Below are 13,889 nucleotides of genomic sequence, written 5' to 3' on the forward strand. Positions count from 1 at the left end.
ACACGAAAAATACATAATCTGACGCAAACAAGTGGATATAAAGGCACAAAGATCAGTGAATGTTGAGAGTACATCAGAATAGATCAAACATTTTTGTCAGGACATGTGAAATCACGCCTGACCATGCACACGCTACACTGGACTGTGACACCACAGTGTATTTTACAAATCAATGCAATTATCAGTGTCCTGCACTGATACAAAATAGTAACACAAATGAACAAATACAATATCGATTAAAATATACAGTAAGTCAAACCATAGTGAAGCTCTGTCTCTAGTCTCTGATTAAGACTGAAACACAACATTGATGTCAAACCACATTATATTGTCAGCCAAACATAATATGGTTTTTAATCATTTGAAAAATGATACAGCCTCATCTCTTCTGAAGATCATCAGAGACAATCAGAGGATGGAAACAAAGATCTTCAGCAGAAAATGGGGATTATTGTATGGCTCCATAAAAATTGCACCAAAGTAGTGTATTTATTTGTAAAAAATAACTTTTTTTTTTTCAATTGTGTAATACATGCACATAAAACATAACACCTTACATAGCACCGTACATATTCAAAGATGTACCACACCACTTCGTTTATTCTGGGCATGCTGCAGTGACTTTAGAGAAATCAGTGTGATCAAATAAATCTCCAATACTAACTGTCAATGAATAACATTCTCCTGTCACCTTTGTGACATAAACTCATCACCTGCAGAACAAAAAAAGCAAAAACCTTTAATCACAGTCAGTGCCAGTATAATTGTTAAATACTAGACTGGAAGAAAATTATTAATCGTCATGTCATTACAATACAGCCCTGCATCAATAAAAATTAAGTGATTTTATGGCTGGTCTGGATTTCTTGCTCCTAAAGTTCAGCAAAGTCCTCTTTCTGTTATTCGTTGGAAAACTTCTGTAGAGCAGAATTGTCAGTGTTTGAGGCAGTCAAAACACAGTTGAGATTTACGTGTTTTGGAAATAAAACAAGGGCCAAGATTTATACATATGTAAGGAAGAGCAGAGGTTAAGTGTATACGTATGTGTATGGACGACAGCATCTACCAGCGGTCCAAGCCTTATCAGAAACATGGCGAATTAAAAGATGATGTGCTTTAAGATGGTCACTGTGTCACCAAAAAGATAATGTCTCACAAGGAGTTAGATGGAGGGTTGATGTGAGGTTACGTTCAGTGGTGAGACTGTTACAGGATGTGTTCACTTGGTGCAGGGCCTGGTTAGCCTTCAACAGAAGAGGAGAAATTTGACAAACATAACTATGTTGTCTGTTCTTGCTAATGTTGCCAGTAGTAAGTATAGATACAGGAATGAGCTGATTTTGTTCATAGTTGGCAGGTGTGAAGCTCACAGTGAAGCGCTCTACCTCCATGCTGTGTGCAGTCAATGGGACAAAGCTAATACCTGTACAACGGATGACTGCCTTGTTCAATCACAGTATCTGTTTTTCTATTTCTACACATGTTTAATACACAGGATCTAACCTATGGGTGTGGAGGTTTTGAGTTGTTGTTTTAGAACACCTTTAATGGCACTGTGCTGACTAACTAATGCACAATTAGTAATTTTTTTCAACAAGTAATACGGAATGAATAATTACATTTTCAGGGAACTTGCCCTACACTGGTCTTCAGTTCTTGAGTACGCAAGCAGACACATGCCAACAATCTCAGGGTGGCACAGGTATTTTTCCAGAAAACAGGGGGCAGACCTTCTAGACCTTCTTCAGAGAACTTCTAGAATATATTATGGATATCTCAATCCTCAGAATTCACCCAGGAGGTGGCAGGCTTTATGCCCTCACCCCGGGTGTGGTCATTTCAAACAAATCATGTTTGCATTTAGACATGGTCAGGCATGTTGTATGACCTAATCCCTTGATACCTTAATAAATGACTCAACTTTGCTGGTAAACTAGGTGTTGTTTGATTTGCGTTTTTTTTTTCTTTTCACTACAGAGATTAAAGAGGACCTGCACCCAGCCTGGAAATCCTGCTTGCACTCCTAACTTGTGGTGGCTCTTTCCAGAATACAGCCACTGCAAAACAATTCACATTGTACTAGAGTTCAACCCACACAGGTCAGTGCTGCACTACTGACCAATCCAAGATCTAGAGAGGAGACGCTCTTTAAATATGGACAAATTCAACCATCCACAATTTTAGATATACTTCTTTAGATGTGTATTCCCACCTGAAATTGACAAAATCATCCCCGGCCCTGCAAAGATAAGCAGATACTGACTGACTTTTCACAGTAAAATCTAGAGACCATTCATGTGTATTTCCCAATGCGAAGCCATTGTTAAAAAAAAAAAAAAAAAAAAAAGGGAATCTGGTTGTAGCTGGCAATGATTTGGCAAGACTTTACTGTAATATTTAAATAGATTTTGAGCAACACGTTCTCACTCCCGACTCATCAAATACAGCAGCACAGTCAGTGGCCTTAAGCTTCAAGCTATGATGCTTTACTTACCACTCTAGCATTAGTTGGGCTCCACAGTTAATAATAATAATAATAATAATAATGTGTAATCTACAACATCCCATTAATCTTTAAAAAATAACAGCTTCCTGACAAATAGTTTACATATTATGACTTAAAACAACTTTTGGACTGTTGTTAACTTTGTCAAACAGTCTCAGGACGGTTAGGTTTAGACACTAAAACTACTAAGTTAGGTTTGGGAATAAAACATACTTGGGTTAAATCATGCCGGTGAGTAAATCAACTCATGTCACTAAACGTAACGCAAGTACATCATATAACATAAGTTGTGGAATTTACGCACATTAACTTTAGCTTTCGTAACATCACTTAAAAACAAAATCACTCTTGACACTCAGGCTGCTGTATTTGACATGTTAGGAGTGAGAACGGGCTGTTATGAGACGTCTTATTGAAATACAATAACCTTAAGTATATTTCCAAAATAGCAACAGTGTTCTGTATAGGGAAAAAGCTGAAAAATCAACCCACTGCTCTTCACAAGCTTAACAGATGTATGTGGTGTATGAACTTATTTAGACAGAATGGCAGCCTAAGAAATCCATGCCAATGCTGCGCGGGTAGCCTTCTAGCACCTTCAACTCAACAGGGTCAAGCTTCCAATAGTGCAGCCCACTCAAGAAATTGGCGTAGCCTGTTGGAGGGCAAGAGAAGGCAACAGTCAGCCAGAGAACACAAATATGAAAGTCAACATGTAGCTTTACCCAGCTCCCAGTCCTTACCATATCTGTCCCGGAAGGCTGCATCAATATGACTGGGGACTCCTTCCCACTTGTGCATGCTACGAGGATGGACATCTTCAACTCGATTCTCCTGAAGACTGAAGGGCCAGTATGAATAGGACTTGAATAGGTAGACTTTCTCAATACGATTGTCTTCCCACTTCAAAGCTGCGTGAATATCTGAAACAGGAAGACCCAGCTGCCTCACTGAATCAGGTCCTGTAATCTTCCTCTCGGCATCAAACACCCAGTAGCTGTCACCTGTCGTAGGAAAAAAGAATATAACCCAAAACTTGAACCTCATTTACCTGGACTTTGTATGTCAAAGACTAACATTAATATTGTTTTTACCCATGTCCTTGATTACACCTGGCCCATAAGTTCGGTGAGTGTTTGTTCAGTCTTAGTAGTGAAATAGAGGTTATCACAGATCCAAAGATATGTTCCCAAACCCAAGAAGACCCAGAAATGTGCAACCCCAGATCAAACTGCACCTGTCTTTTGGAGAACCAGGAAATGCTGGACCCAAACCCTAACCTAACCACTAACCCCTAACTCGTATACCCCTACTGCATACATGTCAACTGATACTTGAAACACTTTGGGTCTCTAATATTGATCTTCTTTCAGTTTTTGTATTTTTAAATACAATACAATACAGCAATACATTTTTCGTAGTTCTCTCTGGAGAAAACATATTCTCTTAGAAATCCAAGCCTTTTCAAATTAGCTTCTGTGTCATGACTAACCTTGGAAGAACCAGATGTTCCCCGACTTGTCCTCATACGCAGCATCGATGCGATCAGGAATTCCTCTCCAGTGGCGTGATGCTAGGGCTGGATAGCCTGGTTGCAGCTGCCCATCGCGGATACGCCAAACATATCGAGACTTAAAGAAGAACAGCTCCCCCCTGATCATGGACACGGCATCAAAGTTTGTTCGGCAGGCATCCGGCTGGGGCACAATGACATACATAACAGGAATATTGTTATCTGTGGACCAATATGTGAGGCTCCAAAAAACAAGACTGTTGAAATCTTGAAATACAGTATTTGTAGCTTTGAGGTCCACTCTCAGTATTATTGTCATACCATTCCAATGTCTATCTCATTGGTCTCTGTCATCTCGGGCGGTGCATGCCGAGGAGGGCCATACAGATACTGGATGCCCCTCTTGTCATCCTCACTCAGCTGCAGCGGGTAGGAGTCACTATAGAAAGGACACATCACAGCATCTGGCTCCAGGGAGTGCTGCAGGCCCAGTACATGACCAAACTCATGGGCTGCCACTTGTAGGAGATCTGTGCCTAAACATTACAGCAAAGGATAAAGGGAGAGTGACGGTAAAATCAGACAATGACTGTTGTCTATAGTAGGAACACAAAGGAGGTGCAGTTTTAAGGAAAACCCCTTTAAAGACCGGTTTTTGCTCAACCTAAACTGAGACTGTTTAACCAAAGCATTGTAAATGCACTCACCCACATCGTTGCCCACAATCCAATGCTCATCATAGTCAAAGTGGATTTCTCCTTCCCTGTGTGTCCTCGGGAAAAAGGCATGGGCGAGGATTCCTCCCGGACCATCGAATGGTAAGTTGTCACCGTGCCAGTACCTACACAAGCACAAGCAATGTGATTTTACACAGTTGAAGTTATTTCTGCATGCAGTTGGAAATCCAGGTAGGTAAATTATTTGTAGTTACAATGTTGGCTGCCTGTGTAATTGTTTTGGAACGCCCATTTTATGTATGTTCACACAACTGGAAAGTGTCATGAGATACATTTTGTGGTGGACTAGTGCTGTATTAATAAAACTGACTCGACTGTTACCATCCTAGAACTACGATGCAGAGGTACCTCCTCTCTATAAAACAGCTGCATGAACACATGCTCTGGGAATTGTTAACTTGGACATTACTCCGGCCAGGAGAGACAAACTTTCCTTTGATAGTTGCTGAATATTAAATGAACAAGAGCAGGAGTAGGAAGTGTATGTTTTCTTTCCTCAAACTATTATTTCCAGGAGGCACAAATCAAGTTTTTTTTCTGTTTTTATGGCGTTCTTGTTTGGGTTTTTAAATGTTTTCAAAACCACCATTTACTGTGTGTTTGTAATTTAAATTTTTGTGTATTAAGAAAGGGATTAACATGGGTTTATGTAAACAGTCCCCTTTGATTCTCCAACACGCTTAGTGAGGTAATTGGTTGTTATGACTGCTTCAACATCTGATTTAGTCAATCGTCATTATTATTATTTTTTTTAACACTAGCAGCATGGCTAAATGGATCACAATGTCTGTCTGGCAGTCAGTCAGTCCAAGACTTTGGTCTGAAATATCTCCTCTGCTGTTGGATTATTACCCTTCCAGAAAATCCAACATCAGCTGGTAACCAGCTTGACCAGTTTAAACTGGGTGTGAGCTAGAGTTAGACAGCTAGTAAGTCAGCTACCAGGTCTTATTACAAATGACCAGCTCGTAATACCATTCAAGCTCTTATTACAATTACAAGCTAAATACTAGGTACTAGAGTGCTACTCTTCCATCACTACCAGATCTGTTATCCCAGACTGGAGTAGGTACACCAGCATGGCCATGCAGGTATGCAATTAACTGACCAGTAACACTAGCAGTAGCAACCTGCTACACAAAACTGGTCAACCATCTGATCGCCAGATAAACTGGCCAACCAGGTAAATCCAGCAAGACTAGCTAATGATCAGCTAGCTTTTGGAGCTGGTTCATGGTTCCAAGGGGATAACGTTGACAGCCACCATGGGGACACACAACATGGCAAACAGAGTGAGCCTCCACTCTGGAAAAGACCCCAGAGCTTTCAACTGGTTTAATTTGACCATGCCCTGCCTTGACTACCAGAAACAATAAAGGGCATTCTCAACCTTGAAGAGGATATCTGACAACTCTCAGGTTAACTGCGGAAAAAGGACCCTCTGCTATCCGACTTCATTGACACAGTGGCCACACAGTCCAAAGTGATCTCCGCCATGAACTCTTTTATTTCAGACACCATCCTCTGGAACCCATCATCTCATTGCCAGCCCTTCTTCTGCTCCACTCCCAGATCAAAGACTGCATGGTCTAAGGTGGTAGTTCTTTGCAAGAAGAAAGAGCAAGAACTGCCTAACTTCGTCCATACTTCTCCCAAACCACTTAGCCATATTACCGACTGATCCCATGGCACAGCCAACTGATGCCAAAGACCCAGCTCCAGCCCGGACGACAGCTGCTGCCACCACAGACCAAGATGCTGCATGTGTTTTGCACCATCCTCCATGGAGCTCAGGCAGGCTGGTCACTCCTAACCCTTATGAAGATTTGGTACGGAGGGCTTACATTTCCTCAATAAATTTGGTGATTTTACTTTCATTATAAGTTGCCAAAGACTAACTACAACAACACAATAGTGGAGGGCGACAAAGACATGAGTTCAAGTTTTTTGCTCTAAATCAGGTCGCATAATCACCGCCTTTCAACTGCAGGAGCTGCCTCGCTCTCGCTGCTGGGGACAGGTGCTGTTTTTTTGGGTAAGACAGACTTTTTTGTATACATTTCTGATATATGTTGCCAAAGACACTACTTGCTAACAACATTACTATTGTTAAGTCTTGTAACATGGCTTTATGGGTTTAAGTGTCTTTCTTTTATTGAGCGTCTTTTATTTTAAGTGATATCCAGTGTTTTGAAATGTTGAGTTGTCAGACCGTGAACAGCATCAAAACATCACACTCCTGTTCTGCGCCGCCGCTTACCCTTATACAATGAAGTCTGTTTGCCTCAGTTACAGCTATGTTACTACCTCCGCTGGCAGATCAGAGGCGGAACGAGACTGTCCTTCCATTCTGTCACTGTATCTTACATACAGAAGGTGGGGCAGAATAAGGGCGCAATACTCCCGGCTTGAAAAGTCTGTATGAATGGGGCTCGTCTCTGGTATCTGTCCCTCACTCCTCTACTCCCCCTAACTACATTGATCGTTGGAAACTCTATTATACATAAAACTGTTTCACAAATGCCGTCATGCGCTGCCGTCCCGGAGCTTCTGCCACAGAAATCCTGGACATCCTGAGAAACGCTGGTAAGGACTTCAGGATTTCAGGCATTTTAGCAGGATTCTTAGCCTTCATACCTGGCTCCAGTCTGCATTCTCAGTGCACAATATTGGTTTTATCTGCAACTTTGACCTGTTCTGGGAGTAATCCTCTGTTTGGAAGAGACGTCTTCTGCTGAACAGGCTAAGCGGACATATGCTTGCTGATAATTTGTTCAGCTGTCAGCACTTGCTTTACATCACATGATTTACCTGAACTCTCTTTCTCCCCTGTACCCACAGTAAGGACTGTAACACCCTTCACTCACACCAGCTCCCCCTTGTGGAATGACCAAACTGCTGTCCAGTCTCTCTCCATCCCTGTTGTCATTACCAATAGACAACATTATTCTAACTGGTCACATTGTTGTCACCCTACTAGAGCAAAAGCTTTGAGTGACAAGGTTAATACTGCAAATCTCCATCCACTGACCAAATATTCTTGCAATACAAATTCTAACTACACTCCTCTGGTTAGCTGTGCCCTCTTAAATATATGGTCTCTGGCCAATAAAACTTTTGTTCTAAATGATTTTATCTTAACCAGTAAATTAGACCAGCTGCCATCTATAAAAAATATCTATGGTCCTGCTAAAGCAAATCGTAGTTTCTCATCTGAAATTTCTGAATTTTTGTCTTCCAGGTATGCTCACATTTTATTGGTTGGTGATTTTGATATCTATATATCTATATATAATCTGAAACAGTATGTATCATCTCCTCCACGTGAACGGGGCCGCACTCTTCATGTTGCTTTTGCTCTGGGTTTAGAAATGAGGGAGATTTAAAATGGTTTTATTTGATATATATTAATTTATGTCAAGTTGGAGGTGTGCTTTGCTATGAGTTAATATTGCAATTCAGCTCATCTTAGTTCAGTAGGAGAGACAAACCTGAATTAAAAGTATTTCATTTCTTGACATTTTGTGAGTTTTTTCGGTTGCTTATTTTACTAAAGGCTAAAAGAAGTTGAAGAAGTGAACTCGCCACTTGCACACTCCCAGCTCAAACGTATGGTTGGCTATCAGAGGATGTATTATGAAACAGGATTGGCCGGGGCTAGCTGATTACATAGACATATTCGATATAAAGTCAACACTGTTGTTTCTTCCCATTCTGTTGAAAATGTTGTTAATTTCTGAATGTTTTATTATATTAAACTCTGTCCACACACCGCCCTTTTAATTTACCAAAGGTTTTGATTCACGCAATTATATTTGAAACAGCTTTTTGGCGGAGCATCTCAAACACACGTGGCAAAACAACTCTGGTTATGTAACTTGTAATCATCTGGTCTCACATATAACAGGCTACATTAGCATCTGATCTAATACATATTTATTTGATTTATTTGGACTTTGGGGGGGGACATGAAAGTATCGCATGCTTAAATAATTTAGGAGCCATAGCTGCTAGCTGGCTCACTCAGTTTGTGGCTGTAATAACTTCAGCGGATATACTGTCTGCAGATTTTAATCCAGAATTATTTTTTGCCATTTTGTCATGTTTTCCATAAAGATAACATTTTAGATAGATAGCAGAAGCCGGGCAGAGGGCATGATAATTTACTTTTACATGCAATTTGAACTTAACATTAAAGTTTCTGTCCTCAAAAGAAGGAAAGAAAGTGAGTTATGAAAGCAATGTGTATACAGGTCAAACTAAAGAGGGCTTGGCAGAGTGGTTATGAAACTGTAATGTAATGTAACAAAGTGAATCTGCAGAGTTGTTATGACATGGAAGTATCGTAAACTGAATAGCAAAATGATTCATCTTAGCAGAAAAATGTAGCCTGAGGCACACTATTAAAATCCCTGCCAACAAGCACTGTGTTGCTTTCATTCATGTTTGTAATCAGACCTTGAGCTTGGCCGGGACACAGCTGGTTCAGTTTTTCCTCGGTCACTCTGACAAAAGGATCCAGATTTATGTCTAGGTCGGATTGCTGAGATTATTGCAAACATGTGTCTGTATTTAAACGTTTTTTTAAAACATTTGGTTACATACACATATTCCTCAAAACTCTTCACACAGTTTTCCCCTGTTGGCCCTGTACACTTCAAAACATGGAAACTTGTTTAAACTCCCTTGTCCATAAACCTTAATGTAAAATTTGTTGCATGGAAGTCGTTGACGTAATAATGCTGTCCGGCAACAATGTTGATGAACTGTGCCATTACCTGTTTCTTTAACTGTCAAAAAATCTAATAAAATAAGTAAGCACCACAGCTGTCAATGTGGACTAAAATTGTGGATCAGTTTCAGTCCTTTGATACAAAATGTAGCCATGACCACATCATTCACATTTTATGAACTGTTGGGTGTTTTCTGACTCAAACTCGTAACACCCCTAAAACTCTTTCTCAACACTCCATTTGGAGAGTATTTTAAAAATGTATGCTCAGAGCATAACTCCTCACTGTAAATTATACTATAATTTGCTGTATTCTGGAACATTAAAAAAAACAAAAAACATCTGATTCCCATTCACAGCTGGGCACGATGGGATTATGCTATTTAATTTCACACCATTTACTTAAAAGGCAAATTTTCATAATAAAAGGCCATGCATTCATGCAAATGAATTGGATATGCAATTAATGCAATTTCATGGTTCTTTATTCTCTGATTTGCTCTTGCCCTTTTTCTCTTGCCAGCTTTTTTGTTTGGGCTTGTGTTTGGTTTACAGCTTTATTTTGAAAAAGTTTGCTTTTTGTTTCTTACCCTGCCTACCTCCTGAGCCTTTGGGCCCTCCTGTTTTTGCCATACATGCCATGTGATTAATCACGTGATCATTTGAGAGCTGCTTTTAAAAGTTCCCCTTACTCTTTGCAGGGCAAGTAGGTCCTTCTACAATAACACAGTAGCTTCAGGACATGCCTACTACATGATACACCCTAAACACAGTTAGGTTGAGGCATCAAAAATACTTGGTTAGAGTAAGGTAAAGATCTGTCTGTTGTGTAGTGAAGTGGCTGTGTTGTGTAGAGACTACAGTACAGACTACTGTAAAGAGGAGTACATTCCTTTATAAATGCGTACTGTGTTGCTTGCTGGTGAACCTTTCTTACCTGTTGAAGTCAATAATGATGTCGGCTTTCTCAGCGGACCTCTCCGTTACCTCTCTGAATGTCAGAGGTGTCACTGCACTCCACAAACTTAATGCCTCCTGCAGGACACGCCGCACTTTGGCCTCACTCATCTGCCAAGGGAACCGAACAATCCTATTGGACACAAACACACACACACACACACACACACACACACACATCAATGTGCTGTATTAGAGAGCACTCGTGAAAAAACTGTTCATAACTACTTTTCTACACCAGTGTTGATCAGTAGAACACAACATTGCACTTCTTCAAGTTTCCCCTGATCATGTTGCCATAATGTTAGCATCTATCTTTAGCTTTAAGCTAGTTAGCCTTTGTCAGCTGCTGTGAGCTTGCCAGCTTGTGTATTGGTTAATTAACATTAATCATGTTGCAAGCAGTGACCGCATAACGCCACATGTATCCAAAATTAGTTTGACTTCATCCTCATCATATCGTTAACAACACGCTATTTAGTTGAAGTATTATTGTCCACATATTAGGCTACATAAAAAAATACTTTATGCTCATGCTGTTTAACGGCAATGGGCTTAAATGGAAGAGGGTTATGTCTTATAGTGGGTAATCAAGGCATCATGGGACTGCCAACGGATGAATAATAATCCTGCTCACAACAAAAATAACTATATTTTGAAAAACACAGCATATGAAACAAAACTTCAAAGTCTCCAAAACGAAACTGCAGTGCAAGTCTGGATTACAAAGTTGTTCAAAGGGATGCGGTCGCACGGGACGCCTCATTGGTACAATATTATCAATGTGGGCAAAGAAGGAAGTCTCTGACATGAAGCTTTCCAGAAAGATTGAGTATGTTGTATGCAACATATTTTGGTGCTGTTTGAACCAGACTTTGAACTAGCCCATGTGAAGTGTGAACTTCTGACTGAAGCTTTATCCATCCACATTTCAACAGCTTTAATAGGTGGTTAGATCCTTTTTATCAGCTGGCAGGAGAACCAGGGAGATATGGTCTGATGGGCCAAAGTGAGGGCAGGGGAGAGATTTGTGCCTGCCAAGAATGTTGGTGTCAACATGGTTCAGGGTATTTCTTACGCTGGTGGGGATGTGGTGTGCTGCTGGAACTGTTTAAGTTTTGAGGTCTGTTTGATTGAATTCACCAGCTACAATTAAAAGAAATAATTTGGTTGCTTTGTGATGTTGCTGCTGATGATCTCATCTTTCATTTTTGAATTTGCATCTGGAGGAATTTACATAGAGGGAACAAAGAGAGCTGAAATCTCTGGGCAGATAATATGGTCGGCATCTTGATGTTAAAAACATCAGTCAATGGTAATGGTTCGGAGAAAGGCATTTCCTTATCAAAAATCATTTAAATGATTAATGTAGTTAACGTAAGTAAATGAACTGTCTCCAACACTGTACATGCAATATTACACAGGCTGGGAAACTGGAGCATGAAATGACTGGACACATTCAGTTCAGGTAAGTTTGTAAAAGCTTGGACCAACACCAGCGTGTTGCAGCTGTAGGAAAGGTGCAGTGACTTCAAAAATAAATACTAATAAACGTCAGTATATCCACATACATGACAGTCACTGCACGCAGTACATCTTGTGATATTTTGTTATCAGACACTCTAAAGGTTAGAGAATGGGCTCTTTCTTTTTTGTTCAGCTGTGTGGACGAGCTCAGACACGACAGACAGGATGCAATATGAACCTCTTTACTTCCTTCACGCCACACAGATATAAAGCTGTGTGTCCTGCTGTGTAAAGAAAAGTTAAAGCACACCCATACCACATGTTCATGTAAGTTAACTATTACAACCACTGGTGCCACAGACCTTGTGAATATCCCAGTATAATAGCACAATACTTTGACTCTCCTAATTTCTTTTCTTCTGACATCGTCAAAATTCCACATCGTCCAATGCTTTGGGTTATCACCTAAAACCTGCAATACTCATGACAATTCCATCAGCCTCAGCTGTACTTTGTATTGATTGCCACAGCTAAGTGTCCGAGTGAGAGGGCTGTATTTGTAACATCACATGTTCATGTTATTTCAGGAATTCATTTTGCCAGGCTTTAAACTGTAAGCTTGTGGCTGAATAATTTTGGTGGTTTGGACCAATCAGCATCTATCCTCTGAGGAACCACTGGCAGCTATGAGCGTGGTTTAGGTGGAATGACCAGCAAGAGAAACAAGTGGTCATTTGAAAACAACAAATGCGGCTCCTTTAAAGGTTAGGTATAGCATTATAGCATTAGCATTATTTAAAAGAACTGGAGGGTTTCTTCCTTTGAAGGAAGAGCAAAGAACAGCAGTGAAGGCTTTTTTTCATGGAAAAGACTTACATGCTCTTCTCTCAACTGACCTTGGCATGAGTTTGATTTACCAACTGACTCTTTTGGCAGCATCTCCTGTGGTTAATCTGATTAGTTGAAGTTAGAGCGTCATCGCGATGTACGTGTGCGCAATAGTCACATCGCAGGGCCTGCGATGTAGGAGGCTCATCATCCCATCGCAGACTCTGCATGCACAGCGGTCCACCAATCAAGTTAGTTCTTAATCAGTGTGCCGAAGCAGACCACGCCCCTGCACATGGAATGAGTTGCTGGTAACAACATTGAAAAATGAGCAATGAACAAGAGAAAATCGCGAAATACGAAGACTTGGTGCCAAAAAGAAAAACAACGTCAGTTATCTGGAAATATTTCAGCTACAATAAGGATGATATTGACCAAACACGTGTTCTGTGTCGACAGTGCCTTGCATCTGTTGCCACAACGAGAGGTAACACAACTAAGATCTGACGGTCGTCCAAAACAAAAAAACTGATTTCAGTCGTTGAATAAAAGGTTGAATCACCTGTTAATCACTCATTGTTAGTTACTTAATGTAATCATGAAGCTAGAATGTTCCATTTTAAGATGGAGAGCTCAAAACGTTCAAAGGTTTGTTTATTGTCATTCAATTCACGTTTGCACATGATAGAATGAAACATGTACTCAAGTCCCAGCACAATAAAAGCAAGCAATAAAAGATAACAATAACATTTCTCTAAAAAACAGACAGAAGCCATACTCGTAACATTCACAAAAAGAGGTGAGATCAGTGCAGGTTAATTGTCCACAAGATAGCAGCAGTGGAGCATAACATAACGTGCTATTCAGGTCATCTGATGAAAATTCCTGTATTTTTTTCATATCACAATATATATCGCAGGGTTAAAAAAAATCACAATGTCAGTTTTTTCCAATATCGTGCAGCCCTAGTTGAAGTTAACCAGTCACCTGCCAAGTGTTTTCTGATAGTTCCTGCCCTTTTTCAAACAGTTACTATAGATGACTTCCCAGATGTTTCTGTGTAACAAGCCAAACATTATAACTGCTAAACATTAACACGTCAATATTTTCATAGTCGTTTTTCACTTATTCAGAGAAAGAAGTTTTTAT

General features: G+C 40.2%; 1 protein-coding gene across 1 annotated transcript in view; it reads right to left on the reverse strand.

The window, feature by feature from the left end:
* Positions 1 to 713: 713 nt before the first annotated feature.
* LOC115592816 (stromelysin-3-like) overlaps positions 714 to 13,889 on the reverse strand; it is a 30,295-nt gene continuing 17,119 nt past the window's right edge. Inside the window, exons 5-10 of the mRNA XM_030435977.1 lie at positions 10,426 to 10,578; positions 4,727 to 4,860; positions 4,341 to 4,555; positions 3,999 to 4,203; positions 3,250 to 3,510; positions 714 to 3,161 (exon numbers count right to left, since the gene is read on the reverse strand). Of these exons, the coding sequence (XP_030291837.1) occupies positions 3,043 to 3,161; positions 3,250 to 3,510; positions 3,999 to 4,203; positions 4,341 to 4,555; positions 4,727 to 4,860; positions 10,426 to 10,578 (1,087 nt within the window). The 3' untranslated portion in view covers positions 714 to 3,042. The remainder of the gene's footprint in view (positions 3,162 to 3,249; positions 3,511 to 3,998; positions 4,204 to 4,340; positions 4,556 to 4,726; positions 4,861 to 10,425; positions 10,579 to 13,889) is intronic.

The sequence above is a fragment of the Sparus aurata genome, chromosome 12, assembly GCF_900880675.1.
Source record: "Sparus aurata chromosome 12, fSpaAur1.1, whole genome shotgun sequence".
NCBI classification, from domain to species: domain Eukaryota; kingdom Metazoa; phylum Chordata; class Actinopteri; order Spariformes; family Sparidae; genus Sparus; species Sparus aurata.